Source organism: Nanorana parkeri, unplaced genomic scaffold (genome assembly GCF_000935625.1).
Source record: "Nanorana parkeri isolate BGI_ZX_2015 unplaced genomic scaffold, ASM93562v1 scaffold1378, whole genome shotgun sequence".
NCBI lineage: Eukaryota > Metazoa > Chordata > Amphibia > Anura > Dicroglossidae > Nanorana > Nanorana parkeri.
The window spans coordinates 121,371-147,629 of record NW_017307646.1 but is presented as its reverse complement, the minus strand read 5'-3'; the positions used below and the strand labels follow the sequence as shown (position 1 = coordinate 147,629).

The window sequence follows — 26,259 nt, the reverse complement described above, 5'->3', positions numbered from 1 at the left end:
AAAGTAGATTATTACATGCAATTAATAAAACAAGGATTGTACATAGAATAATATCGGACCTCTGAAAAGTACAAGCATGCATATGTACTCAGTACTTGGTTTGGGCCCCTTTTGCAGCAATTACTGCAATCACTTTTGCACGATATTGATAATTATTCGAGTTTCACCTGTATTTTCTTTCATGAAGAAGTGTGCATTTATTATTTTTTCTCAATAAGTGGATTTTTCCTTTAAAACATATACATTGATAAGAGACTTCTCCTGAACACCAGTTAACCTTTGAAATAGCTACTAAGTTGCAACTACACGTCTGTCACTTTCATTTTTACTACAGGAAGTTCCCTTCATATTCATATCTTACGTGAATCGAGTCTTCATTGTGTAACTATAACTGAACTGAAACCCTTCTTGAGAAATGAGTGTTTGCAGAAAGAAAGCCACATAGGCGAAATCAGGAGGCCGCAGTACCGAAATATATTCGTTATTGAACTGTGAAAATAAAAAAAAGAAATGCAGCTCATTTACGGTCTCTGAGGATGTGGTGATTTGAAGGTGAATTGATCAGTGGAAGAAGGGCAGCGCCGGAGACACTAGGATGCAGGAAAACCGCCATTGAGCATCAGGTGCTTGTCCTCTGTGCAGCCATGCAAGGTCAACCGGATTGCAGGCTGGCATATTTAGAAATGAGATTGTGGGGGTGGTGCATGCTTTGTCATCGGAGCCTGTAGGGAAAAATAAACCAGCAGACCCGAGCTTAAAAATAGACCTTTTATCCTCTACGTTTAGAAGACGCAATATTGTTCTGTCCTTCAAGAGCTGGAAATGGAAGAAGAGTTCTTTGCACATGTCGGCTCGCTGTATAGACTTGGCCAGTGTCCACTGAACACAGCTCTGTACATGAATACAAGATGGTTTGTTCGCTGAGGAGGTCTAATGGGCTGTTGTACAGAGAATCATTTATTATTTTACTGTAGCTACAACATAACTACAGCTATAACCAGACACAGGTACTACTAGAGTCTAATTACATAGTCTATTCTCTTCAGATAGTATTGCGCCGAAATGTGGATTAACATGACAGCTAATGTATTCGTAAAAATGAATGAGGTTTAATGAAACAGTCACTGGATGAACTTTTCAGATGTTAGCAGATGGTAACTCTGGCCAGCGATGTTACACTGTCTCCTTTTATTCATTTTTTACATTTTATTTTTTAAACTGCTTAGAGCTATGTATCACAAGAGAGGTATATGCAAGAGCCCCAAAATTGCATAGACCAAAAACAACGTTCAATTAGAAAGGGATATGCAAGAGTCCCAAAACTGTAAAAACAAGTTTCCGTGAGAAAGGGATATACAAGAGCCCCAAAACTGTATAGACCAAAATACAAGGTTCCATGAGAACAGGATATGCAAGAGCCCCAAAACTGTATAGACCAAAAACAAGGTTCCGTGAGAAAGGGATATGCAAGAGCCCCAAAACTCTATAGACTAAAACAATGTTCCATGAGAAAGGGATATACAAGAGCCCCAAAACTGTATAGACCAAAATACAAGGTTCCACGAGAAAGGGATATGCAAGAGCTCCAAAACTCTACAGACTAAAACAAGGTTCCATGAGAAAGGGATATGCAAGAGCTCCAAAACTCTATAGACTAAAACAATGTTCCATGAGAAAGGGATATGCAAGAGCCCCAAAAAGCGGTAAAGACCAAAACAAATGCTCCATGAGAACGGCATATGCAAGAGCCCCAAAACTGTATAGACCAAAAGCAAGGTTCTGTGAGAACGGGATATGCAAGAGCCCCACATCTGAATAGACTAAAAACAACCAAAAAACAAGGTTGTTAAAAAGTAATCATTAATACCTTATTATTAACATAAACCATAACCCAGGACTGGACATTTCTCAGGAAACAAGTAGCCAATGCTCTTTAAAAGTGACAGCCTAACTTTTGAGGTTATTGTCAATGCAGCTGGCCCCTAAAAAAATCCTGCTGGCTCCTGAATTAGACAGATTGGTTGCTGAAATCCATATTAATTTGTCCACCAACACAGTATATACTGTCATTCCCTCCTAAATTTTTGGATATGCAAAAATAAAATCAATATTTTATATAGCTTCCCTTAGTAGAGTCCATTAGGTCTCTTTAAGAATAGACTCAAGCCTATACTAGGATGTCATAAGCAATCAGATTAGAAATACTGTATATATGGGGGGGCGTGGCTTGGACATGGCGGTGTGAAGACGCACACTTGAGGAGCTCTGCATCCCTTCGGCTATCATAGTGGACCCGTGGACTTTAATCCTCCCTCTCCGTGCATGTCATTAGAACGTGACACCCTGCAGCTGCCTGGGGACCTCGGACAGCCCGATTTACACCGCTTCTTCCTCTGCTCGGCCCTACCAAAGTTGCCACTCCAGGCCCGGCCTCGAACACCAGGTATGGAAGACAGGCACCCGCACCACCAGACAGGCCGCCTCCCGCTCTGAGCCCATCGCCCTCCCCGATCAATACCCCAGTCTTCCTGAGCGGGACCCCCTCACCTGAACAGATGCTTGATCCCTCACAGCCGGAGACCCACGGACGGGTGGACGGAGACTGGCGCTCTATCTTGACGCTCCTCCCCACAAAACGGGATCTGGACTCACTGGCAGACAAGATAGTACCTGCCATGCGCCAGGAGGTCAGGAACCGGGTGGCCTCGGTGGAAGGTCGAGTGGAAATTGTGGAAACAACCACCTCCTCCCTTCAGGACCGTGTGGCTGCCCTAGAATCCTCCTCTGCCCGCCTGCAGCAACAGATGGTGACCACATGCCTTTAGCTAGACGACAGTGAGAACCGCAACAGAAGAAACAACGTTCATCTCAAGGGCATTCCGGAAGCCTCGGCTGGGATTGACCTACGCGCGACAGTATTAGCGATCTTGAATCATTACTTGGGAAAACCACCTACCGCAGCCCTGGAACTGGATCGGGTACATCGGGTACAGGGTATGCGAAGCCCGCCGGCGAGTGCCCCACGTGATGTCCTATGCCGCGTTCACTTTTTCTCCATTAAAGAGGAAATCATGAGGAAAGCTTGGGCCATGGGGCCCATGGAGTTTGATGGCGCCCAAGTGACTATAATACCGGACCTTTCCAGCCACACACTCCGTATGCGCAGAGTCCTGAGACCCCTACTAGAGGTGATCCGCACATCTGGAGCCGTCTACCGATGGGGACACCCGTTTCATCTAATAGTGAGTAAAGCAGATTCAATCTTTGCCCTACACACCCCTGACCAACTGCCAACGCTGTTTGAGTTCCTGGAGGTGGATGCCATCACGATCCCGTCCTGGCTGGACTTTGCCTCAGATCGCCCACCCCAGGCCCCCAGGATGCAACGTCAGCCCCGGTCTTATAGGGGTCGCCAGAGGCCGTTTTCCCGGTCCCCATCCAGGCCTGCCCGGTCGCAGCCCGAGGCCTGAATCATCCCCGACGGGAGGCCCCGGCTACCCAGTGTGGACTGATCCGAATATCCTTTTTCTTATACCTTTACGATTACATGATCTTTGCCTAGGTTTGCTTATGTTTAAATGTCATTTATTCATGTGATGGCGTACATATTGAGCTACCAGATGGAGACGATCTGGTTCCTATGTGTTGATCTTTGGGCGGGGGCCTCCCCCCCCCCCCTCCTCACCGGACCCTTGCTGTGTATGGACTCAGATACAATCCTTGGGATGCGAGGGGGTCCGGGAGGGGAGGTGGGGATGTCTAGTCCGGGGGGGTGACCCGGGATGGCTCAGACAGCCTGGGCTACGACTCCGCCACTAGTCTGCTATGTATGGTTACGGATCGACCGCCTGGGGGGAGGGGGAGCTCCTTACGGGGGTCACGCTTCCTGGGATCTCCTATGCAGCTGTGTCACTAGGATATGGTTAATATATATGTTGCACGGACAGTTTTGTTTTGTTTATACTTGTTTAGTTTATGCCACTTTGTGTGCCAGGAGGGCGCATCTCCGCATCTCTTCCCTAAAACTCTAGTGTGTTACGGAGCGCGACCCCCCAATAGGCCCGCTATCTCATTCATACCAATAGAGATAGCATAGAAGTATAGTACCAACACCAGTTGGAGAAATAATCTTCAACGACCCCTTACCTTCAATTCCCCCTGTCACCTCTGACGCTTTCTTCTCCACCATCTAAACCTGAGATCTCATTCCCAACCCTATCCCGACTCCCCAATCTTGTCCCCCTTCCCTCTTCCCTTACTCCACCGCCCACCCGGAAACAGCAGACAGCCAGGGTAACGGCCATGACCTCTCTCAAATTTACCTCGTGGAACGTTAGGGGCCTTGGTGCCCCTGAGAAACGGCACAGGCTGATGGCAGATCTAAGGGCAATGCGCTCACAGGTTGTCTTTTTACAGGAGACGCACTTCAGGAGTGACAGGGTGCCCGTACTTGGCAGCAGAGACTACCCAGTGGTATATCACAGCACCTCTCCGATATCGAAATCCAAGGGGGTTAGCATTCTGGTCTCCAGGTCGGTCTCATGGTTATATAGAGCCCATAGTTCAGATCCCAATGGCAGGTATCTTTTCCTAAAGGGGGAAATCAATGGAAGTGTGTACACTTTCGCAAACGTATACCTGCCCAACGCAGAACAGGTATCCTTCCTAACAGCGGTTCTACCCTTACTGGCAGACTTTATGGAGGGCACTTTGGTCCTGGGGGGGGATTTTAATTTCGCCCTAGACCCTTTAGTGGACGTGTCCAGAGGCACGTCCCACCTTTCATACACGCGCCTGCGTAGACTGAAACAAGAATTACACTCGCTTTGTTTGACCGATACATGGCGCTTTCTCAATCCTGATGGACGCGACTACACCTACTATTCTCAAGTCCACCAGACCTATTCTAGAATAGACTATTTCTTTGTCCAACATAAAGATGTACAGACACTGATATCGGCAGACATAGCCCCTATCCTCATCTCTGACCATGCCCCCATTCACGTCACGCTAGACTTAGCAGGATCGAGATCCACCTGCTCTTCATGGAGACTCAACAAGTCCCTGCTCCAGGAACCTGGGTTCAGAGCCTCCCTTGCCCAAGAAATCCGCTCCTTCTTCGCCACTAATGCCTCTCCCTCCACGCCTCCGTTGACTGTATGGGCAGCACATACAGTAAATGTGTCATGAGGGGCATCCTTATGACGCAGGGGGCGAAACTCAAGCGGTCTCGCCTGGCGGAAAGCACCCGTCTATTCTCGCGCCTACACCAACTTGAGACACAACATAAGAGCACTCTTGCGCAACAGACATACCAGGAGTTATTGAAAGTCAGAGAAGACCTCAACACCCTACTCTTCACCAAGCTCAAAAGGCGCCTAATACGTGGTAGGAGAACTATGTATGAATACTCTAACAAACCCAGTCGCCTACTAGCTAGGGCACTACGATGTCAGAGACCCAGACAGTTTATCTCATCTATTGTCTCGGCTTCCGGGGTTAAGCTTCGTACATCTCAGGCCATAGCCGGAGAATTTCTCCGGTTCTACCAAGAACTGTACAACTTGCATCCCCCTGGGAGTCGTGATCTTTCCCCAGGTCTACACACCACCACGCAAGCCTTCCTCCTACAATCAGGAATGCCAGCACTCTGTGCGGAGGCACGGCTGGCCCTGGAGGCTCCCATCACTGAGGAAGAGCTCACGTTGGCCATACAACAGGCACAGACAGGGAAGGCCCCCGGCACGGACGGTTATACCCTGACCTATTATAAAACCTATTCTGAGACCCTTAACTCGCACTTTGTAACGGCCTTCAATACTATACTATCGTGCGCAGCTGTTCCTGGCGACCTTCTCCGCTCCCACATTACCCTCATCCCGAAACCAGACAAAGACCCCTCCCAGTGCGGCAGTTATCACCCAATTGCCCTGCTCAATGTAGACCTTAAGCTGTTCTCCAAGATACTGGCCAACCGCCTGCTACCGGCCCTGCCGCAACTTGTTCATTATGACCAGGTGGGCTTTATCCCTGGGAGGGAAGCTAGAGACAGCACTATCAGGGTTTTGAATATAGTACATAGCGCGCGCCTACGAGGGACCCCTCTGATGCTCCTGTCCAGGATGCAGAGAAGGCCTTCGACCGAGTTCAGTGGTCCTTCATGCATGCCGTCCTTGATCACATAGGGTTAGGCCCCAATATGCATAAGTAGATATCTGCGCTTTACTCATGTCCTACGGCTGCGGTAAATGTTAACGAAACCCGGTCGGAATACTTCTCACTCAGTAACGGGACCAGACAGGGGTGCCCTCTATCCCCCATCATTTTTGTCCTCACCCTGGAACCACTCTTATGCACTGTGCGCTCTAACCGGGACATCTTGGGCTTCTCCAAACGTTCAGGTGAACACAAGACAGCCGCTTTTGCAGATGATCTACTATTCTTCCTGCCCGACCCCTTACAGTCACTCCCCCATCTGCTCCGGACATTTGAACTTTACGGGCACCTCTCGGACTTTAAGATAAACCTGTCTAAATCCGCGGCGTTGGCCATTACCCTACCGGCAACCATGGTCTCCCTACTTAAAACCCGGTTCCAATTTCATTGGGCTACTGCCCACATTAAATACTTGGGGACCATGCTCACCCCAGACCTTGCCAATTTGTACTCAACCAACTATGCTCCCTTACTTCTTCACATTAGCCAAGAACTCTCACGCTGGAATGGGCTGTATCTGACATGGTTTGGCAGATGCAGCTCAATCAAGATGACAATTCTCCAGAAGATACTGTACACGATGCAGGCCCTCCCCATCCACTTACCGCCGGGGTTTTTCCAAAAATTGCGACGCTTGTTCACCACGTTTGTCTGGGCAGGACACCATCCCCGGATCGGGAATAAAATCCTTACGCTGCAGAAACGACACGGAGGGGTGGGTCTTCCTGACATCCATATGTACTACAGGGCGGTACACCTCGCTAGGGTTGTCGACTGGACTTGCAACCGGGACTCCAAACAATGGGTGAGAATGGAGTTGGAGGACCATGGGACGCCACTAGAGGGCCTACCGCGGCTTACAGCGCCACTCACCCCGGCCCTGAGGTCACACCCCACTATAGGTGCGACCCTGAGAACAGCCCGGGAGACATTTAAAAACACGCCCGTTTCTCCATTCCCATCCCCCATGACTCCTGTGTTGGGAGACCCGGACTTCGGCCCTGGTATGGACGATGCGCGCCTTAGGGACTTATACAAGGCAAATAGGTTTTGCCTATTAGATCTCTTTGAGGGCGGACAATGGCTATCCCAAGCCTCTATTAGAGCTTTAGTATCGCCCCCTCAGCACCAGGGCAGCCATGCAACTACGGCACTTTCTGTCGGCGATCCCCCACTCTGCGATGCCCACGCGAGCCCTAACACCATTTGAATCCCTGTGTCAACAAGGACAACCAGTACGACATGTGATTGCGACACTATACGGGGAGCTGATATCCACTCCACAGGATTATTATCCCCCTTTCCTGAAGAAATGGGAAGAGGAGCTGGGCCAAGTGTTCACGCAGAAACAACGAGCCACATCTATGGTGGCCACTCACAAAGTCTCTATAGCCAATCAGACTCAAGAACAGGGCTACAAAATCTTGTCCAGGTGGTACAGGGTCCCTACTCTCCTCCACAAGATTAACCCATTAGTGCCAGACACATGTTGGAGATGCGAGGAGGGAAGAGGAACGATGTCCCACATCTTCTGGTCCTGCCCCAAACTCAGACCCTTTTGGGATAATGTCAGGGAAACCATAAATCAACTTACCATGACTGACTTGGGTGATCTACCTGCGACCTACCTACTACACATGTCGACCATGCCCATTACCAAATACAAGAGGTCTCTCACTATCCATCTACTCTCTGCTGCCAAGGCGTGCATTCCTATGCTATGGAGGCAAACCACTCCCCCTACCAGGCGCATGTGGTTTGAAAAAATCAATGACACATATCGCATGGAGGATCTCACTTCGGCTGTACATAACTCCGAAGAGCGCTTCTGCTCAACCTGGGGTGCATGGCTCCATTTCCGTGACTCGGATACGTATCTGCGGGTCATGGCGACCTGAGCGTAGGGGCCGGATCTGCCACCGCGGGAAACCGGGCTATTACCTATACCTATACCCTTTCTTCTTTCCCTCTACTTCCCACCCCCCTCCCCCTCTGTTAGGGATGATGTTCCCACATATGTTCACTTTCTGCAAAATGATATAGGATAAACTCCCGGCAATCTTCGCTATAGGAGTTCACCCTGTAGCACACAAGAGGAAAATATACCTTCACACAGCAAATGTTTAGTTTATTGTGATTGCACAGGCGGTGGGAATGATAATATACCATGATGTGAAAGGATGGTATCAGAGATGTTTTGTACTACATTATATATGTTACCAATCTAGTGGGTATGTTGACCCACGCGTGCTGCGGACTATACCTGTTAAACAAATGTCTATATATGCGTAGCAGGCTCGCTGTTGGATCCCTGCGTGAATCCGGAATGTGATCTTATCTTTTGCACTACGTTTTGAGCAGCATGCCGCTCCTCTTTTATGTGTGTACATTCTGAGCTGTTTATCAATAAAGAAATTTAACAGAAATACTGTATATGTGGTTAGCTTAAAGCTGGCCATACACCTTACAACCATCGCAAGACTTTCGTTGTGCGATGGTTGTAAGGTCATTAAAAAAAAAACGTACGATCTGCCCATCTTGGGCGGCAGATCGTACTTGCGATTATCGCAAAGCCCGCCCCGCTGAGGGGCAGGCTTCCAATGACTGCAATGCTGAACGGGCAGTGTGCGCTACAAACACGCCACAAACCCGCAGAATATCGTACAATTTTCGGCTGGTTTTCAAACATGCTCGTAAGACAAAAAACATGCGACCATACAGTAGAAACGGTTGCACACCTTCCACACACCTGCCTATTATCGTACGCTCGCGGGATTTACCCCGATTATCGTACGATAATGGGCAGGTGTATGGCCACCTTTAGAGATGATTTCTGATTGGTTGCAGCGTGTTAAGCTAGCCATATTGTCAGGACCTGCCAACAAGTGGTAATATTTCTGTGCATTAAAAGATGTACTTCCAAGCTTTGAAAGAGCTCTTTATGGTCCTGACTTTCACCCCAAATGTTATTTAATTACTTACCAATTATGTTAATAAATGCTAATTAGGAATGAGTATAGAGTGGACCTTCTATTATAATCAGTCCTGCAGTGCTGGAAGAGTATTAATACAGGCAAAAGTCAAACTTCTTTTATAATAGCAATTAGTAATGCTGTTTAGTTGTGTGCACTGTCGGTTTTTAAGTGCGTTGTCTAGAAGGATAAAAGGAATGTTACATAATTTCTTGGTTTATAGCAGCAAATGCAGTCTGCAAGTACCCAATGAGTTTTATCTATTGTGGTTTCCAGGCAACAAAGTAGCTATTACAAACAATGCAAATACATCTACAGTTACTAACCTACCATCAGAGATAGGAAGCTGGTTTGTAAACAGTAACCTTCATTTTATAGATACAACTAAAACATGGAACCTGATGTTATGTAGACTTTATGGTTTGTGGACACCTGGCCATCACACTTGTATGAGCATGTTGGATGTTCCATTCCACAATCATAGGCATTAATATGGAGTTTGCAGCTATATTAGCCTCCAATCTTATGGGAGGCCTTCCATAAGATCCTGGAGGGTGTCTGTGGGTATTGATGCCTATTCAGCCAAAATGCCATTTGTGAGATCAGTTACTAATATTAAATGAGAAGACCTTGCTGGCTCACAGTTGGTGTTCAGTTGATCCCGAAGGCGTTCAGTAGGGTTGAGGTCAGGGCTTTATGCTGGCTACACTATTTTTTTTTTAGCACCAAGCCATGAATTTATGGACCTGGCTTTGTATAACGGAGCACAGTCATGTTGAAACCAAAAATGGCCTTCCCCAAAGAGTTGCCCTAAGGTTGGAAGTGCACAATTGTCTAAAAGGTCTTTAAACTATGCTGCTGTAGAATTAAATGTAACCGTCACTGAAAGCACATAAAATAAATAATATGGAGGGGTGGCCATGTACTGTTAACCACATACAGGAGTGCATGCTTACTTTTAATTTTTATTTAGACTTCTATGACAACATAAGGCAATATCCTCCCCCTTTGCACTTTGAGAAAAGTGTAAAGAAAGCTCATAATTGACCTTTTCCCATACTCATTCTGTAGTATAAATACTGCTATATATCAGACCACTTGATCCATAGTTTCTTCAGTAAGGACAGTTATCATTCTAACAGCAAATCAGTTTCTCTCTCTTGTTCCTGCATACCTCACTGTTGGCATTGCAGAGACACTTTTGTACTGTTTTATATGTTGGATACCAGAGGAATTCTGTGTACGTTGTAGGTGGAGCCTGCCTTGCTGTTGTGAATGAGGCAAATGGCTTTTTGCAAATCCCATAATCTTATTATGAAGGTCTGAAACCTTGTCCCACAGTCACCTAAGATTAACAACGTTCATTGTATTGCCTTGCATACACTTCTTATGCTTATCCATCAATGCAGAAATCTGATTGGTTGCTTGAGTTTCGTCCATCATCTCATCTTTGCTTGACTTTATTGATTAATTCTAGAACTCAGAAAGCTTAGATATCCTGATAGGATAAGAACAGCTGCCTCTAGAAGAGTATGCATGGACATGATTCATGAAAAATATTAAGAAGATGAATTTAATTACTAAAACGAAGCACTGAGCTGTGCTTCATTCTACACTAATTCTGTATGACACCGTACAGTATCATATATATTATAGGGCCTATATATGGTACTCCATAACTGGTTATATCCTTGAAGGTGATCCATGGTTCTAAGCAGTCCTTATTTATGAAACTGTCTAAAATGATATTTGTCTGTATTGCATTATCAACCAGTCACATTCCAGGTCATTACAGCAGTCCAACTTTTATTTTTCAAGTGTAAGTTCAAAATACTGTTATTGGTTACTGCTTCGGAGAGTGCCTATTTCAGAAAGTTTCAGTCTGCCTAACTGTCTAAACAAAGCCCACAGCATGCACCCATCTATACCAGACCCTTATCTCTGATATGGAGGAGACCCCATGCAAAAATCAGAAAAAAATGGTGTTCCTACCTTTACATTAGAATCCCCCTTCAAATCAGGAGTCCACCTTTACATTAGGAGCCCCCTCCTTCTACATCAGAGTCCCCCATCTCATACTTGGAGCCCCTCCTCACGTAAGAGCCCCCTTTCACATCAGAAGCTTCCCCTTTACATCAGAGTCCTCAGTCCCGCTTTAATCAGATTCCTCTTTTACATTACTCTTTCATATCAGAGTCTCTTTCTAAGTAGACCATCTGTACTCTGTTAGCTGCTGCATAGTGGAACCCTTGCACTCTGTGTGGAAGCAGTAGTCTCATTGCAGAAGTCCGTCACACCCCCTTAATGAGGCAGTCTATAGTTCTCCAACCAGCAAAACTAAAGTTCAGCATTAATTGTAGAGCTGCAGCTAACGATTATTTTCCAAATCGATTATAATCGATTATGTCGATTAGTTGTTGCAGCCCTAATTAATTGGAGAGCTCTGGCTGTAACTCTTCAGGTTTCACGTCGAACTTCTGCATAGAGACTACTGTTACCACACAGAGTAAGGGTCCTTCCCTGCAGCATTCTACCAGGGGGCACACTCATCTATTCAGGCTGTGGCTGAGTGATTTCTAAAGAAAATAAACTGTAATAATCTGCACACCTTTTGATACACACAGAATGTGTTTATCTAATTTAAACTTAACATTAAATTGGGCTTTAAACCTTCCCTCGGGGCTTGGGGGAGAGGGACACATCATGATATTTATAGCTGACTGGTGTATAGCCTTAAAGCAGACATCAATCCCTCCAGTCCATCCAGAGCTGCTGGTTTATGGCATATATGACGAATGCAATATAGGATATTTCTTTTCGTTCTTATGACAGCACTAACAGGCATTTTCTCTCTTTCTATCAGGTATGAATGCAGCTGTCCGTGCTGTTGTTCGCATGGGAATCTACGTAGAAGCCAAAGTATACTTTGTCTATGAGGTGGGTATATATTATACTATTTACTGTTGGTATGGTGATTATGAGCTTAGTTCCAAGCCAACAGACGATACACATTGGAAATGTGTCTCTTCGGTCAGAAAGGTTGCACCTTTCATCTCCCTGTGTCACCTGCTTTCTTGAACTTTGAATGAACATCATCCCATTGCTAATAGTCTCCCTGTTTAATCCTCTGGAACGCTCCCCCTTCAGTTCTCAGTACCCTGAATGGCTTACACCACCAAAAGTCCCACTCTTAGGCAGATGCCATAATTGTGAGCTTGTCACTGATGACAAATGGCCAGCAACAGGATCACTATGTAGACCAGGGCAGAAAAATAATCATTGCAGAGGTCATTCCCTTACTGCTTGGGTGATGAAGGCCTTGCTCTCTCGCTGGTGAGTAACTTTCCGTCGCCTTTCCATTAGCGAGGGAGCGACCTGTAGAAACAGGTACGTATTTTCATAGCACTTTTTTGCAATCAACAACTTGCCAGTGGCAGGATCACAAGTGTGACATTGGCCATAGCATGCTTTCCGATTTGTAGGGTACCATAGGCAGATAATGTAAAGACAGATTTTACGCACTCTTCCTTGTCACATTTTTAAAAACATTTCTAATTACCACTTAACTGGACTAATTAGTGGTGTTTGTATTTGCCTGGAGCTTAAAATGCAATATAATCATAAAATGTTTAATGATATGGACAAAGTCCACTTTCTTAGGATATTCGATATGGAGACATGATGATTACTTTTGCATGCAGTAATTTCCTGTATGTTTCCTGTTAGTTTAGCTGATTTTCTCGCATTCAGTAATAAGTGTCTGCTCCAGGTCCAAATTTCCAGTAATCATACATGTTATATGTTACATTACATCAAATTCTCAAACCTCTGAGATCGCTTTTGGACACTGCTAAAGCAAAGGTGACAAGCTTCCATTTTGTAGGTGTTGGCTTTTCCATAAAGGTTGCCTTTATGGAAAGATGTCTGACTGTACTTGGGTTAAATATCAACTTCTCAATACAAACATGTACACAAATCTGTTGTTCAGAGCATCTGCCAAACTAAAAATCAGCAATAACTCCTATAAATGATATTAAAAACAACAATTATGTAAAAGATAGGTAATCTATGCTGAGTAAGCTGTAAATTAAATACACTCATGAAGTGCAAAGTACAATTCAAGTAAATTGTGAATCATGAGTAACCGATAAAAAACAGATCTCTAACAACTTTGTATAAAGTGCAAAATACAAGCAATGCAATCCGGAAACAATGTGAACTTTCAGTTGTCAGAGTAGTTAAGCAGACTGGCTAGTGCTTTGTGGCAGCTCCAGCAGTGTGAATTGCACTTTACACCTCAAAGCAAATAAAATCTTAACCCTTGCAGTGGGTCTTGCACGAGTTAAGTGTTCATTTTGTTTAGGAAGCTAAAATAACAGAGATATACTCACCCGAACCTGCAATACCAACTGGCTCCTAGACCGGTCCCTTCAGCCCTTCTCCTTCTCTGCTCCGACAATGTAATGTATTTCAGCGTCCTTAAGTCCTATACACTGTTAAAGGGACACTAAACTCAGGAGTTAATCTTACAAATGCATTCAAATACCTGAACTATTCACAAAAATGTATCTTATTTGTGTATCACTCAGCTGTAAATCCTCAACTCATCTCTGAATTGGTGCTGACACTGTCCTTCCTTCTGGAGGGGGGCTACTTTTGTTCCCCAAGGTCCCTGTGTGTGTTGTAAAGTAGTCACCGCTCCAAGCTCACTCCTGGGATAGACTACAATCTCAATACAAATTAATAAACTAAACATGAGATTGTAGTACATCAGGGGAGCAAGCTTGGAGCCGTGGCTACTTTATAACACACACAGGGACTATGGGGAACAAAATTAACCAACCTCCAGAAGGAAGGACAGTGTCAGCACCAATTCAGAGATGTTTTGAGGATCTACAGCCGAGTGATACACAAATAAGTGTCACATTAAGGGTTAAGATTTTATTTGGCATTTATATCCTTAGGTATATAATAATTTATAACATATATTAGCTATCTTTTAATATAATTGTTATTTTTATATCCCTTATAAGAGTTATTTCTAATTTTTACACTTTATTATTAGGTGGTACTTTTATCTATCTATCTATCTATCTATCTATCTATCTATCTATCTATCTATCTATCTATCTAGCTATCTCTTTATGCCTAATCAAGTTAATTGCGCTCCCTTGTTGGACTAAACACGGCTAAATGGTGACTCCAGCAGGAAACCCTACCTTGGTTTTTTATCTTCACAATTCAAACAACAGCTCCCAGCTTCATTGCTCAGAGCTCTAGCATGCTTTCTACACCATTACAGCAAGCCTAACTAGGGGTTGTATCACAATGCCAACGTACGTCAGAGCTGGAAGTCAGTATTTACATATTTAGAGGCCTAGGTTTTGGGATTCTTGGGAGGACAGGTAGGTAATTTTTACTGACAAGTCAGAAGTGTAAAAGTAACTTCGTAAAATGATGTTGATGGAAACCAGGATATATCTGTGCATGGCACTCGTAGCTCACAGCTATGGGAGGGATTCATTTTATTAATATATCATTATACATAATAATCTTAGTGGAATGTCTTGCAAGTGTCTCTTTTAGCCTCTCAGCTGCAGGCAGTATTAACTATGCAGCATAACTTCTATGCGTTGGTTGTGTGTCTTCCGGTACATGTCGCACAAGCCTTCCCTATTCATTTACAGCAGACAGTGTTTGTATGTGTGCTGTATGTAAATACACTTTCACCGATGACAGGTGCAGCTGATAGGGATAATTACATGACTTATGTCCTAGGCTATGCAGCTATAGAAACCAATGTATGGAATACACAGCAGAAAAAACACAAATGCAGTAATGTGTTGGCTTTGTGTACAGTATATAAAATGAGTTATCCTAATGTTTTGCGAGAGTGGATCTATACTTTTTTAGAAAAATGTACCTGTCTCCTGGCATCCTTAAAATGTTTTATCTATTTATATAGCGCCGACAATTACTCAGCACTTTACATACTGGACATTAACATCCATGCACTCAAGGAGCTTAAAATCCAAGGGGCTAATTTAGACAGGAGTCAATTAAACATTCAGGAAGGAGGAAACCCCCACAAGCACAGGGAGAACATGCAAACTCCATACAGATAGTGTCCTGGCCTGGGGACCCCCAGTGCTGCAAGGCAGAAGTGGTAACCACTAAGCCACCATGCTTTGCAATTGCAGTGGTCATATGACTGACCACTGCCCCTCTAAACTACGCTTTGAAAGACGTTGTGGCATTGGTCACGTGACAACCACCGGGGAGTGATAAATAATTGAAGAATTGCAACAGTTCTAAAAAAATTTCTAGCTCTACCTTTTTTTAACATGACGCAGTGGATATATTTCTGAAGGCTAGCAGATCTCCTGCAAGGTATCAGTTCCATCCCCTGTCACTGCCATGTTTGATGAACAGCTTGGTCTACATGTAAATATAGAAATAAAAAGAAATGACTCTACTAAATTTGATCAATATATATTAACAACATACAGTGATCGGAATACAGTAAAATGGATTTAAGTTGTGGAAGAATTTTACATTAGGAGAGTAGGCCATTCAGCATCTTATATAAGACCTCCAAAACCATCTGTATCACCAGAGACCATGTGACCAAAATCAGAGCACTGGTCACACGACCGGAAGATGGAGGAATGTGGAATTATCCTAATTATAGCAAACAGGACTCCCCGGGGACCGAGAAAATGCAGGCTTGTGAAATAACGATATGGTATATATTGGTTTTCCAGTTTCTGAAGCAAGGATAGCGTGCAATGTTACAGTGAAACTCTCCCGACTTTCTGCCTGTTTAGACGGAGCTCATTGCTGGATTTGCTCAATTCAAATGTAAATAATTTGAAGTCTATGTGGGAACGGGTCAGGCCCGGGAAACATAACAGTAAGAGTACAGTAAGAACAGAAATTCAGCTGATAGAACGGAAAATGTCAAATCAGATTAACAATCAAGCCGCCACACAGAGAGAAAATAGGGCATTTAAAATTAGAATCTGGGCTTGGACATTGCAGTTAGCACATCATGAAGTCTATGTGGGCTTAACATTGAAGAAAGCTTTCCTAATCGCATGTATGTCATATTCCCAGAGCCTCAGAGCCAGAGAGAGATGGAGTGTTCATAACATCTTCCTCGTCTGCACATTCCTCATTTCTTTTCTTGTTCACTAATAAAAAATTATGTAAGAAAGAACTCCAGTAAGTGCTGTTTGCTTGTCAGATAACCACAAAGCAGTGCAATTTCACAATAACATCTCTTTCTGTGAAAATTCTAATTTGGCAGCAAATGATCTGTCCACCAGAGATTCAGCTAACTCATTAATAGAGAACTAAAGCCAAACCTTTTTTGGGGGCTATAGTTGTCTTTTGGGTCACAGGAGGACATTTACTAAACTCAGCATATAGTGGGCTACTGCTGGCTATATGCTGACAGTGCAGAGCCGTGCTGCAACCAGGAAAGATCCTGACACTGTTGTCGGGAAATCCACCCCGCTGCCTGAATGACAGCTGGCTCTGCCTCTCAAGAGCCAGATCCAGCTGTGCCCACCCCTTCCGCTGTGCCCCTTCCAATGAGCGCTGACAGTCACTGCTCTCTGCAGGGAGAAAGCCGTGAGTGATCAGCAGTTTGTGATCGCTCAGTTCTCAAGCTATTGAGCCGGTGTGTGACAGCTGCAGAGTGCAAAGTAAATTCTACTCTCCCAATAGTTCTCATTTAACAATGCATACAAAATGATTGTTCTAAGCTTCTGAGAGCTCCCCCTAGTGGGGTATGATACAACCTTCTCTACTTAATACAATAATGAAAAAATTGAAGAGCAAGCTTCATCCAACATCACTATACAGAGACCTTATAGTGATTTTGTACATATTTTGTTTGTTTATTATGGTCAAGATTAAAACACATTTTGTTCTCCAGTCCCTCCGACTGAAATTGAACTGTTTTCACTTCTTCTCTATCTGTCTTCTCTATAGTGCCCTGGAAATCCTTTGTCATATTTTATATGCTTATTTAAAAAATCTCTGAATTCATGCTGACACTGTGCTTCCTTCTTGGCTAAAATCTCAATACAAATTAGTAAACTAAACCTGAGATTGTAGTCCATCACAGGAGGGAGCTTGGAGAGGTGGCTACTTTACAGCACACACAGGGACCATGGGGAACAAAAGCAGCCACCCTCCAGAAGGAAGGACAGTGTCAGCACCAATTCAGAGATGATTTGAGGATCGACAGCAGAGTGATACACAAATAAGATACATTTTTGTTAATAGTTAAGGTACTTGAATGTATTTGTAAGATTTAACTCCTCAGTTTAGTGTCACTTTAAGATGCTCGCTGCAATAATAACCCAATGTATTTGCTCATTAAAAAACACTAAACTTTTCATTTAGTTCCTCACTTCCTGTCATTTCCAATCACACACTGTTGTTTTGTGTTTGTTTGAAACAGAGCTGACTCTTTTATGTGCAGACCTGGTAAGAACTGGTCACTGTAAACCTGTGTATTGCTATCATTTCCCAGCTGCGTCATCCATGTTCTTTGTTTTACAGAATTCATGAGATTCCATCTCTCCAACAAACAATGCATGTTCCCATCTCCTCAGATTCCCTCCACTCTTTTTCTGCACACATCACAGTGAAATTATTTTCAGACACATTTTAGAGCGTCAGCATGTTAAAACAGATCTTCGCCCTGGGCCTGAATTCCAAGGAAAGTCAGATCAACTTTTTTTGGTTTAACATAAACATTTACATACATTTAAAGCCGTGACTTAAAGGAGAACTATGGGGTCAGTGTTTTTCCCCATAGTTCTGCTTAGGGTAACGGGAGGACACAAACTAGCGTCCTCACGTTACCCTAAGCTCAGTATACCGCAAGCTACAGCTCGCGGTATACTGAGATGCGGCAGCCGGAGCGGATCCCGACGTAGATGATGGGATCCGCCCAGCTGCGTGAGTGACAGCTGGCTCTGCCTATCTAGAGGCAGAGCCAGCTGTACCCGCCCCCTCCCCCGTCCGTTCCGCCAGTCAGCGCTGGCAGATCGGAGCGGAGAGAGGGGAATCCAGCCCCTCCCCCTGTCACGGCAGAGAGCCGTGACAGGATCGGAAGGTGAGCGAACATGGTATGTGTTCGCTCACCTCCCGATCTACTGAGCCGGCCTGTGACAGTCTCATTGTCACAGGTCGGCTAGAACTATGAGGTGAGTGGAAATCACTCATCTCATAGTTCTCCTTTAAGTTGTAACCGGTTATAAATAGCAACTTGGATTTCTGCTTGTTAATATGGGGATCAAATGCAAACGTGTGCTTTACTGTATATAAGCTATGTACACCTGCCAAAGGATTTGTAATTCTGTTGAACCACTTTTGTAATTTGCACGCTGAACAGTCACACAGGTGAAACCACTGTAAACTGTTTCAGGATTGAAGAATTCAATCTCCAGCTAACCCATTGAATGATGAATCAGCAGAACAATAATACAGTCTTATTGTCCAATAAGCAGGCAATTGACACCGAACACTAGTGATGTCATCTTAGTGTGGCAGAGGGGTGTGAATCACAAGAGTGGCCAAACAAAATTAACAATCCTTTGGATGAGATGCAGTTGGATATGCTGTAGATTTGCGTCATGCTGTTAACATCTTAATCAATCCCCTCACCCAGGATTTGCAGTGCTTTGCATTGATTACCATTGCTGATCTTTTCAGAAGAGATTTATTTGCAACTTTTTACTGCTGCATAGCAAATACTTAATTTTATAAGTTGATTTTAGGAAACATTGGAGTTAAGACAGGATATCTTTGAGTGCTTTTCACATTCAGTGTAGTTATTTTGAGGATTAGTAATCTTTGAGGGCTTGTTCACACCTTCCAATGCATTCAGGGAATGGTTCCATGCCATGAACGCACTGGATTGCATAAACAAAGGCACACATTCCTTTTTAGCGACCGCACCGCACTGGAACCCATGGCACTGTGGTACCACCCGTGTCTGCGGGGCTATTGACATGAATAGCACCACCACGCTCCCTCCTGTCCCAGAACATACGGAGCCTTTGCTTATGCGATCCAGTGTGTTTATTGCACGGAACTGTGCCCTGAATGCATTAGATTGTGTGAACAAGCCCTTAAAGTGCTTGTAAACCCTAACTGACATCATGGATCACTGTATACAGTTTTCCTAATACGCTTGCACAGCAAGGGTTAATTGCTAGCTATGTCTAGGAGTAATAATTTGTAACATTTACCCCTTTCCTCCGCTGCTCACTTCTCCGGCGTTTCGGTTTGTTGGTGGTCCCTCGTCATCCTTACATTCAATGCAGGGCTTTTGGTCCTCCATTGTATTTGCTGATGTCAGGCTGCAACCACTGGTCAGAGTGTCTTAGAAAAAAGGCTTCAGGGGATCGGCCCCACAGATAGGGAGCGTGCAAGAGCAAGGAACAAGGTAAGTATTGCACCCTATTCCTGTATCGCTACACTTGAAACCTATCAACAAGAGAAAAAAAACCCTTCCCTTGCAGAGGGGCAACCCTGCACTGCAAGGGTTTACACTGTTCTTTAATATCTGGTGGAGCTGTGTAGAGGAATTTTTACTTACCTGATCCCTGCTCCCACAGACTCCAAGACCGGCACCTGCTCCATTGGTTGAGGGTTTGTTGACGCATTACAAGCCAGAATGTAAGGGCTTGTTCACACCAGCAATTGCACTCAAGTGCGCGGCTGCTGGTGTGCGTGTGCGCTTACAGTGCTGATGCTCTCAATTGAGCTGCATCAAGCTGCACTGCTTAATTTTTTTTGCGCACTGTACAATATGGTTGTGCCACGTCTCACTGGTGCACTTAAAAAAAGTACTGCATACCTTTTTTAAAGCCCACTCTACTGGAATGCAGTGATGGGAACTGTCACCATCCATGAAAAGGCAAATTGCCTTGTCTTGCGTTCAGGCTGCACTGACCGTTTTTTTTTAGCGTAGTCGGAATGCAGATCGTGTGAAAGAGTCCTAAGGGAGAGGGGTGAGACAACTGCCAGGTTAGTTGTCCTTTACACATCCCCCGTAGACATTAATGAACAGTAAACCCTTGCAGTGTGGGAATTTTTTTTTTTTACCTGGATATAGGCTTTAGTAAGCATTTAACCCTTGTGGTGCAGGGAGGCGAGCACCGCAAGGGTAGATTTTCAGGGCTATTCACAAAAGGGTGAAGAGTTTGGAGAAGGCACGAGAAGTGAACAAGCACAACATAGCTGATTTGGAGAAATTCTCCAATTCAGCTCACTTTCCAGTTTAGCTATGTTGTCCACCTAGATTGTTCACTTCTCCTGCCTTCTCCAAACTCTTCACCCTTTTGTGAATAACCCTGTTTATGTCAAACCCAGGGTTCAACTTTAACAAAAATGTGTACAGTGAGACATGGGGGTTGATTTACTAACCTTTTAAACACACCACGAACGTGTATACACCTCTGTAGTGTGTTCCCTCCCAGCATGATCTATGGGAGGAATCGAAACACCTTTGTAGTGTGTACACACCCAGCAGGTGTGTTGTGCAAAGCCCTGCAATGAATTGCAAGGTAATGTGGTGTAAATTAGCTCTATGTTATGTTGCTTGCGTTGATGAATGCAGGAATGTAAATGCATGAGCTAACCATTTTTGTCTAAACTGTGAAGCAGCATTATATATGCATCATGTGCATGATTTTTCCATATATGGCATTAGTGGAAAAATGCTTATAGAGACTTTTTGGTTGATAAATACGTTTTGCTGTGTGAAAATCACACACACCTGGTGTGTGTGTGTGTGTTTAGATTAGTAAATCACCCCCATGATGTCAAACTTCAGAGTTCAGCTTGTAGCAAATAATATTTATTGCATTCTGCAAAGTGTGTTACCTAGAAATCCTGCCACTTACAGCACTTTGCAGGCTGACAACACAGCTGACAATGAAGCCAAACATCTTGAATAATAGATTTTGGGTTTGCATGCACTATAATGAATGTTAGGATTTTCACAAACCTGTGTCTTCTCTCTTAGATGGGCAGGGATGTGAGCTGTCTGTAAAACTGTTGGTGCTACCTAAATAAAAACATTACAAAATACAGTGCAACTTATAATGGGGCGGCTCCAGCACTTATGTATTTTTTAATACAGCATGTGATAAGCTAGAACCCCCCTTTATCTTATAATGGTACTTCTGATCATAAAGTGTTATAGAAACAGAACATGTCCAGGCCTTTTTTTTATAGGTGTCATTTCCTACAATAAACCTATCGGGCCATAAATGATGGCTGTTAGTGTATGCAGAGGCTGAGTCTCGCCCAGACATGGCGACATAGCCATTACTCCTAATGACGTTGCCGGGTACATAATTCCCTGCATTCAACAAGCAGGCCACTGTTTCCAGGCTGGAAAGTTACCAAAAAAGTGTTACAAAAGATGAAAACCAGAGAAACTTGTTCTAACAGCCACACGTAAAACCGCACTGTGACTGTAATTGTATACTTTGTGGGGTTTTCAGGTTTGTAAATAATCTGTGAACCAGGCTCAGAGAAAGCGTCTGCCGTGCAAGGCAAAAAAAAAGTTTGTTTTGTAGAAAGTACTTCTTATTTTTATACAGATTAACCATGTGTTATAAGCCTGTTATCCTCCCTTTGTGGACTGAACCCGACATGGAATGCTCTCTCTCTCTGCCCTTCCCAGCTAACCACTGACCAGTAGCAGTGGAAATAGTCTTGGCCGCATGATTTGTTCCAAGGTGTAAGGCAAGGCAGGTGTAGCAGTTCATTATCGTATATATGACTTGTATGGGCATAAAGGGGCATGTGCATATCTGAATGTCTGTACATGCTCTGATGTCTGTGGCTAGTTTATCGATTAAAGCTGAACTCTGTCCAAAAACTATTTTTAGACATGTGCCCTGTAAAATAATCCTCAATCGCATGAATTGTGTCCCATGTATCTAGAATGCCAAGGCACTTTACGAGTGGAGGAGGGGTGGATGGACCATCACAATCTTCCCTCCTCCAATCACAGGGTCACTAAAAAGAATGCAAAACATTTACTGAATGGAATAGCTGGAGTGAGAGCGACCCAACGTGATCTGAGTACTCCAGCCAGAACTGTAACTCTCAGTGTTGGAGGTCCAGAGCTGACTGCACTGGGGGTGAGTGAAAGTCAGAGTGATACATAATGGTGCAGCCATGACACATGGGACACACTTCATTAGTGTGGATTTATTTTTACAGCATGCATGTCAAAAAATTAATTTAGCCTTTAATAATTTCCCCATTTCGATGATTTGCCTGTAAAAATCTTAATTTGCAGTTGGGAATGTGCCTTCTATTTTTATGTCAAGCTTTGCAGCTTCTGTATGGCTACCTCCTACCTGCTTACTGGGCTATGAAAAAGCATCAACACATTGATGATGTGGGTCCTGTCTAACCCCATTTCTGCAAGCCTGCCTAAATACCTTCTCCAGCCCCTAGTGCCTGAAACATATTTGGAAACACCTCATCCAGCCCCCGTAGTCTGAACAGCATTACTCTTTGCAATAAAGCCTAGTTGCTTCTAGTGCTAGCAAGCCAACTCCAAGCATCCAGACAACCAGCGTTCTTGAAAGGTGATTAGCGATAGCAGCCTCCTTATCCATGTAGTTACAGGTTACAAAGGAAAACCTACAGACTAATGTTATGCTATTGGATTTCACAGCATGTACATATTCAGTATAGCAGTGGATACAGCCCAGCCTCACTCTGCACAAAGCAGAGCCCTCTCTGTGTACTTCAGGTTACAAATTAACGTTTTTTTCCGGTAATAAGGCAGCCATGCCACTAAAATATCTATTCTGAGAGCAGTTAGCTGATGCCCTTGAGCATTAAGTGCTGTATTCTGCTGTGGGTTGTAAGTCTATGCAAAATTAATGTATATGCAGACGTTCATAAGTAAACCAAGCTAACCACTCTGTAATGCTGCAAAAAGAAAGAACAGTTTTTATAGCAAATGTAGTGTCATCCTTCCAGCTCATGCAGTTAGTTTAGAAAGTCATTTCGACATTGTTTTATATCCGGAGAGTTCTTTGTTTCTTTCTCTGTATCTGCAAATATTTAAAAGAATTCCAGGAGTTGTCTGGATGGAAATATGTGTATTTATTGTATGAGGTCAGACATATGACAACTGTCAGACTTCAGGTGACCTCTGACACCCCAGCTAGGCTCAGACAAAGTAAGTCAATCTATACAAGATTGTAACATAAACATAGTATTTGAGGTTGAAAAAATACATAAGTCCATCAAGTCCAACCTATTGCGTGCATGTGTATGGTTCTGCTGATGTGTGCGTATGTATAAGTACCTCTGTCATCTCATTCTTAAGAGTACCTGTACCCCTGTATATTACGGTCCCTCAGGAAATCGTCCAAAAGCTTCTTGAATGATTCCACACTCTTTGCTGAAATCACTGCCTGTGGCAGCGAGTTCCAGACTCTAACCGCTCTAACTGTGAAGAACTCCCTTCGCCCCTTGTGCTGAAATTTTTTTTCCACCAATTTTAGGTGGGAAAAAAGATGAAGATAGAAATATTTTAAGTAAGCCTGCATAGTTAATATTAAATCGAAGTATATTAAAACCCAATCACTAACATCTTATACGCACTTTAACATGTTAATGTATTTACAGTTGTTGTTTTCAGTCTTTTTACATCTGCAGCTGTCATTCAAAAAATGTCTGGTGACCCTGCCATGAAGGTTCTTTAACAGGATATCTGGCAGTGAAGGGCACTCCAATCAGTTCTTGTGCCTTGTGCATACAATTGACATCCTAATGGCATGAATTAGGCAAATCGTCTCTCCCAATATTTCCAACATCGTTTGCACAAAGCATTTACTGCATATATCCAAGAGTTCTGAATCCAATATTCAGTGCATGCGGGCAGCAGTAAGTTAAAGCATACAAATCTCCATCTAAAAAAAGTGGTAATTTAAACTATCAGAAAGGCTCTTTTCCAAGCGTTGAGTACTCCATCTTTGAAAAAGAGACGATAGCTCCAAACGTTGCTTTATGTTATAGAGCTTTTTATGCTTTAACTTGCTGCTGCCTGCTGGCACTTTAATAAGCTGTTATGGGCTAAATGTCTGGAAATATAAGTGCCTTGTGCAGCAGTTCTGCTCCTACACGGTCACCCTGTCACATGTCCAATCAGGGTTTAGATTTTCTTTAAGGTTCCTGTGCGAGCCCAGTTGTGACTTGATTTTTGAAAGCACACGTTTCTTTAAACACAGCCAGTCCATTGAAAGACTCTGAATGAAGCAAATACATTTTTGAACTTTCCAAAAACTGAGTGGGTTGGCACATTCACACCGAAACCGTTGCGTTGCCATCCTTTGCGTTGCAATGCCTTTTTCAACAGAATGTATGGGCACTGAAAAATTAATGGGTGTGAATAGGGCTAAATCACACCACTCCATTCCATTGCGTTACCGTGCATTGCACTGAAAAAAAAGTAGAACATGCACTACTTTTTGTCAGTGCAACTTAATGCAACGGATGCGGTGTGAACTAGTCTCATTCACGCCCATTCATTTTTCTGTGACCTTCCATTAGCATTCGTTAAAAAACGTATTGCAATGCAATGGATTGGAAGGTAATCAGAAGGTACAATTGCAAGTCACCGGACCCTTCATTGACTTGCGATTTCCTTCCGATTTTGGTGTGAATGCAATGTCTAAATCTAACTTATTAAAAATTCTATATGTTTCTGAAGCAGGGTGAGTGTCTGCCATGCATATACACTGGCCTCTTAGCAGATAATGTCTCTGTCCCAAAAGTATGGGTTATTTTGTGTTGTAGATAGCCAGGGCTTGAAAAATCCGCTCGTCCTCTCGTCTGAGCCGGAAGAGTAGCTTCCTGGCCGCATGATTATACACAACTTACTGTGATCTAGAGATCTTGAGATCCTGGAGTTCTTCTTTGTTTGATGGTCTTTGTTCCTATTTGTACATGCACTAATACTGTTGTATTTACCTTTCAGGGTTATCAGGGTATGGTCGATGGTGGAGCCAACATTGTAGAGGTATCGTGGGAGAGCGTGTCAAGCATCCTGCAAGTGGTAAGAATGAAGGGAAAAATAAACCCAAATCCAGACAAATTGTTTTTTTAGTTTTAGTGTCTGTGTTCCCATTGGGGGGATTTTCTGTCTATTTAATGCTTCTCATACAAAACAGGAAATGGGGAAAAATCTCCCAGACAAATGTCCCCAGGACAAAAACATTAATATCTGACAGGTTTTAACCTTCTTTGTATTCAAAGCTATAAAAAAATCTTACATACAGTTGAGCTTTAACTTTTGTGTTTTGTCAATTATTGTCTTGCATCCACTGCAAATGGATGTCAATGGGACCTAAATGTGTCAGAAGAAATAGCTAAACAGGTCAAACATAACCCCAGAAGTGTAATGCACTCTTCAAAATAAAATTAATGGTGTTGTGTCTAAATACTTGTCCAATGCGGAAAAACAATGCATTTCTACACAAGCCCTAATGGTGTTGAATGTCCAGTTTGAGATTTGTGAAGTCTCAGCATTGGCAGTGTTGCACCATAACTGCTGTAAAATGTTTTTTCTATAATTATACGCCATTCTCAGAACATAATTTGTCCACATTTTTTTTTTTACTATTTCTTTGTTTCATTGATAGTCCCTTTAATAAAAATAAGTATTTGTTTCTCTTACAGGGTGGTACAGTCATTGGAAGTGCCCGCTGCAAAGCATTCCGCAACCGTGAAGGGCGTTTGCAGGCAGCTTACAACCTAGTTCAACGTGGTATCACAAATCTCTGCGTTATCGGAGGAGATGGCAGTTTAACTGGCGCTAATCTTTTCCGAGAGGAGTGGAGCGGACTTCTTGATGAATTAGTAAAAAATGGTACTTTTATGATGTCTTCAATGTGCTTTTTGAAGGGTCATATATTTATGCTGGTTTGGGGTCAATTTTGTTATTTTGTTTTGGAGTCGATTGATAAAATGATTAATATATATAGTGTGTGTGTGTATGTATATATAT

General features: G+C 43.5%; 1 protein-coding gene across 6 annotated transcripts in view; it reads left to right on the top strand.

Moving 5' to 3' along the window:
• Positions 1-26,259, top strand: part of PFKP (phosphofructokinase, platelet) — an 89,365-nt gene that overhangs the window by 10,014 nt on the left and 53,092 nt on the right. For all 6 annotated transcript variants that reach the window (XM_018569674.1, XM_018569669.1, XM_018569673.1 and 3 more), the window contains 3 exons: positions 12,052-12,125; positions 25,231-25,308; positions 25,932-26,121. In XM_018569674.1, the coding sequence (XP_018425176.1) occupies positions 12,052-12,125; positions 25,231-25,308; positions 25,932-26,121 (342 nt within the window). The remainder of the gene's footprint in view (positions 1-12,051; positions 12,126-25,230; positions 25,309-25,931; positions 26,122-26,259) is intronic.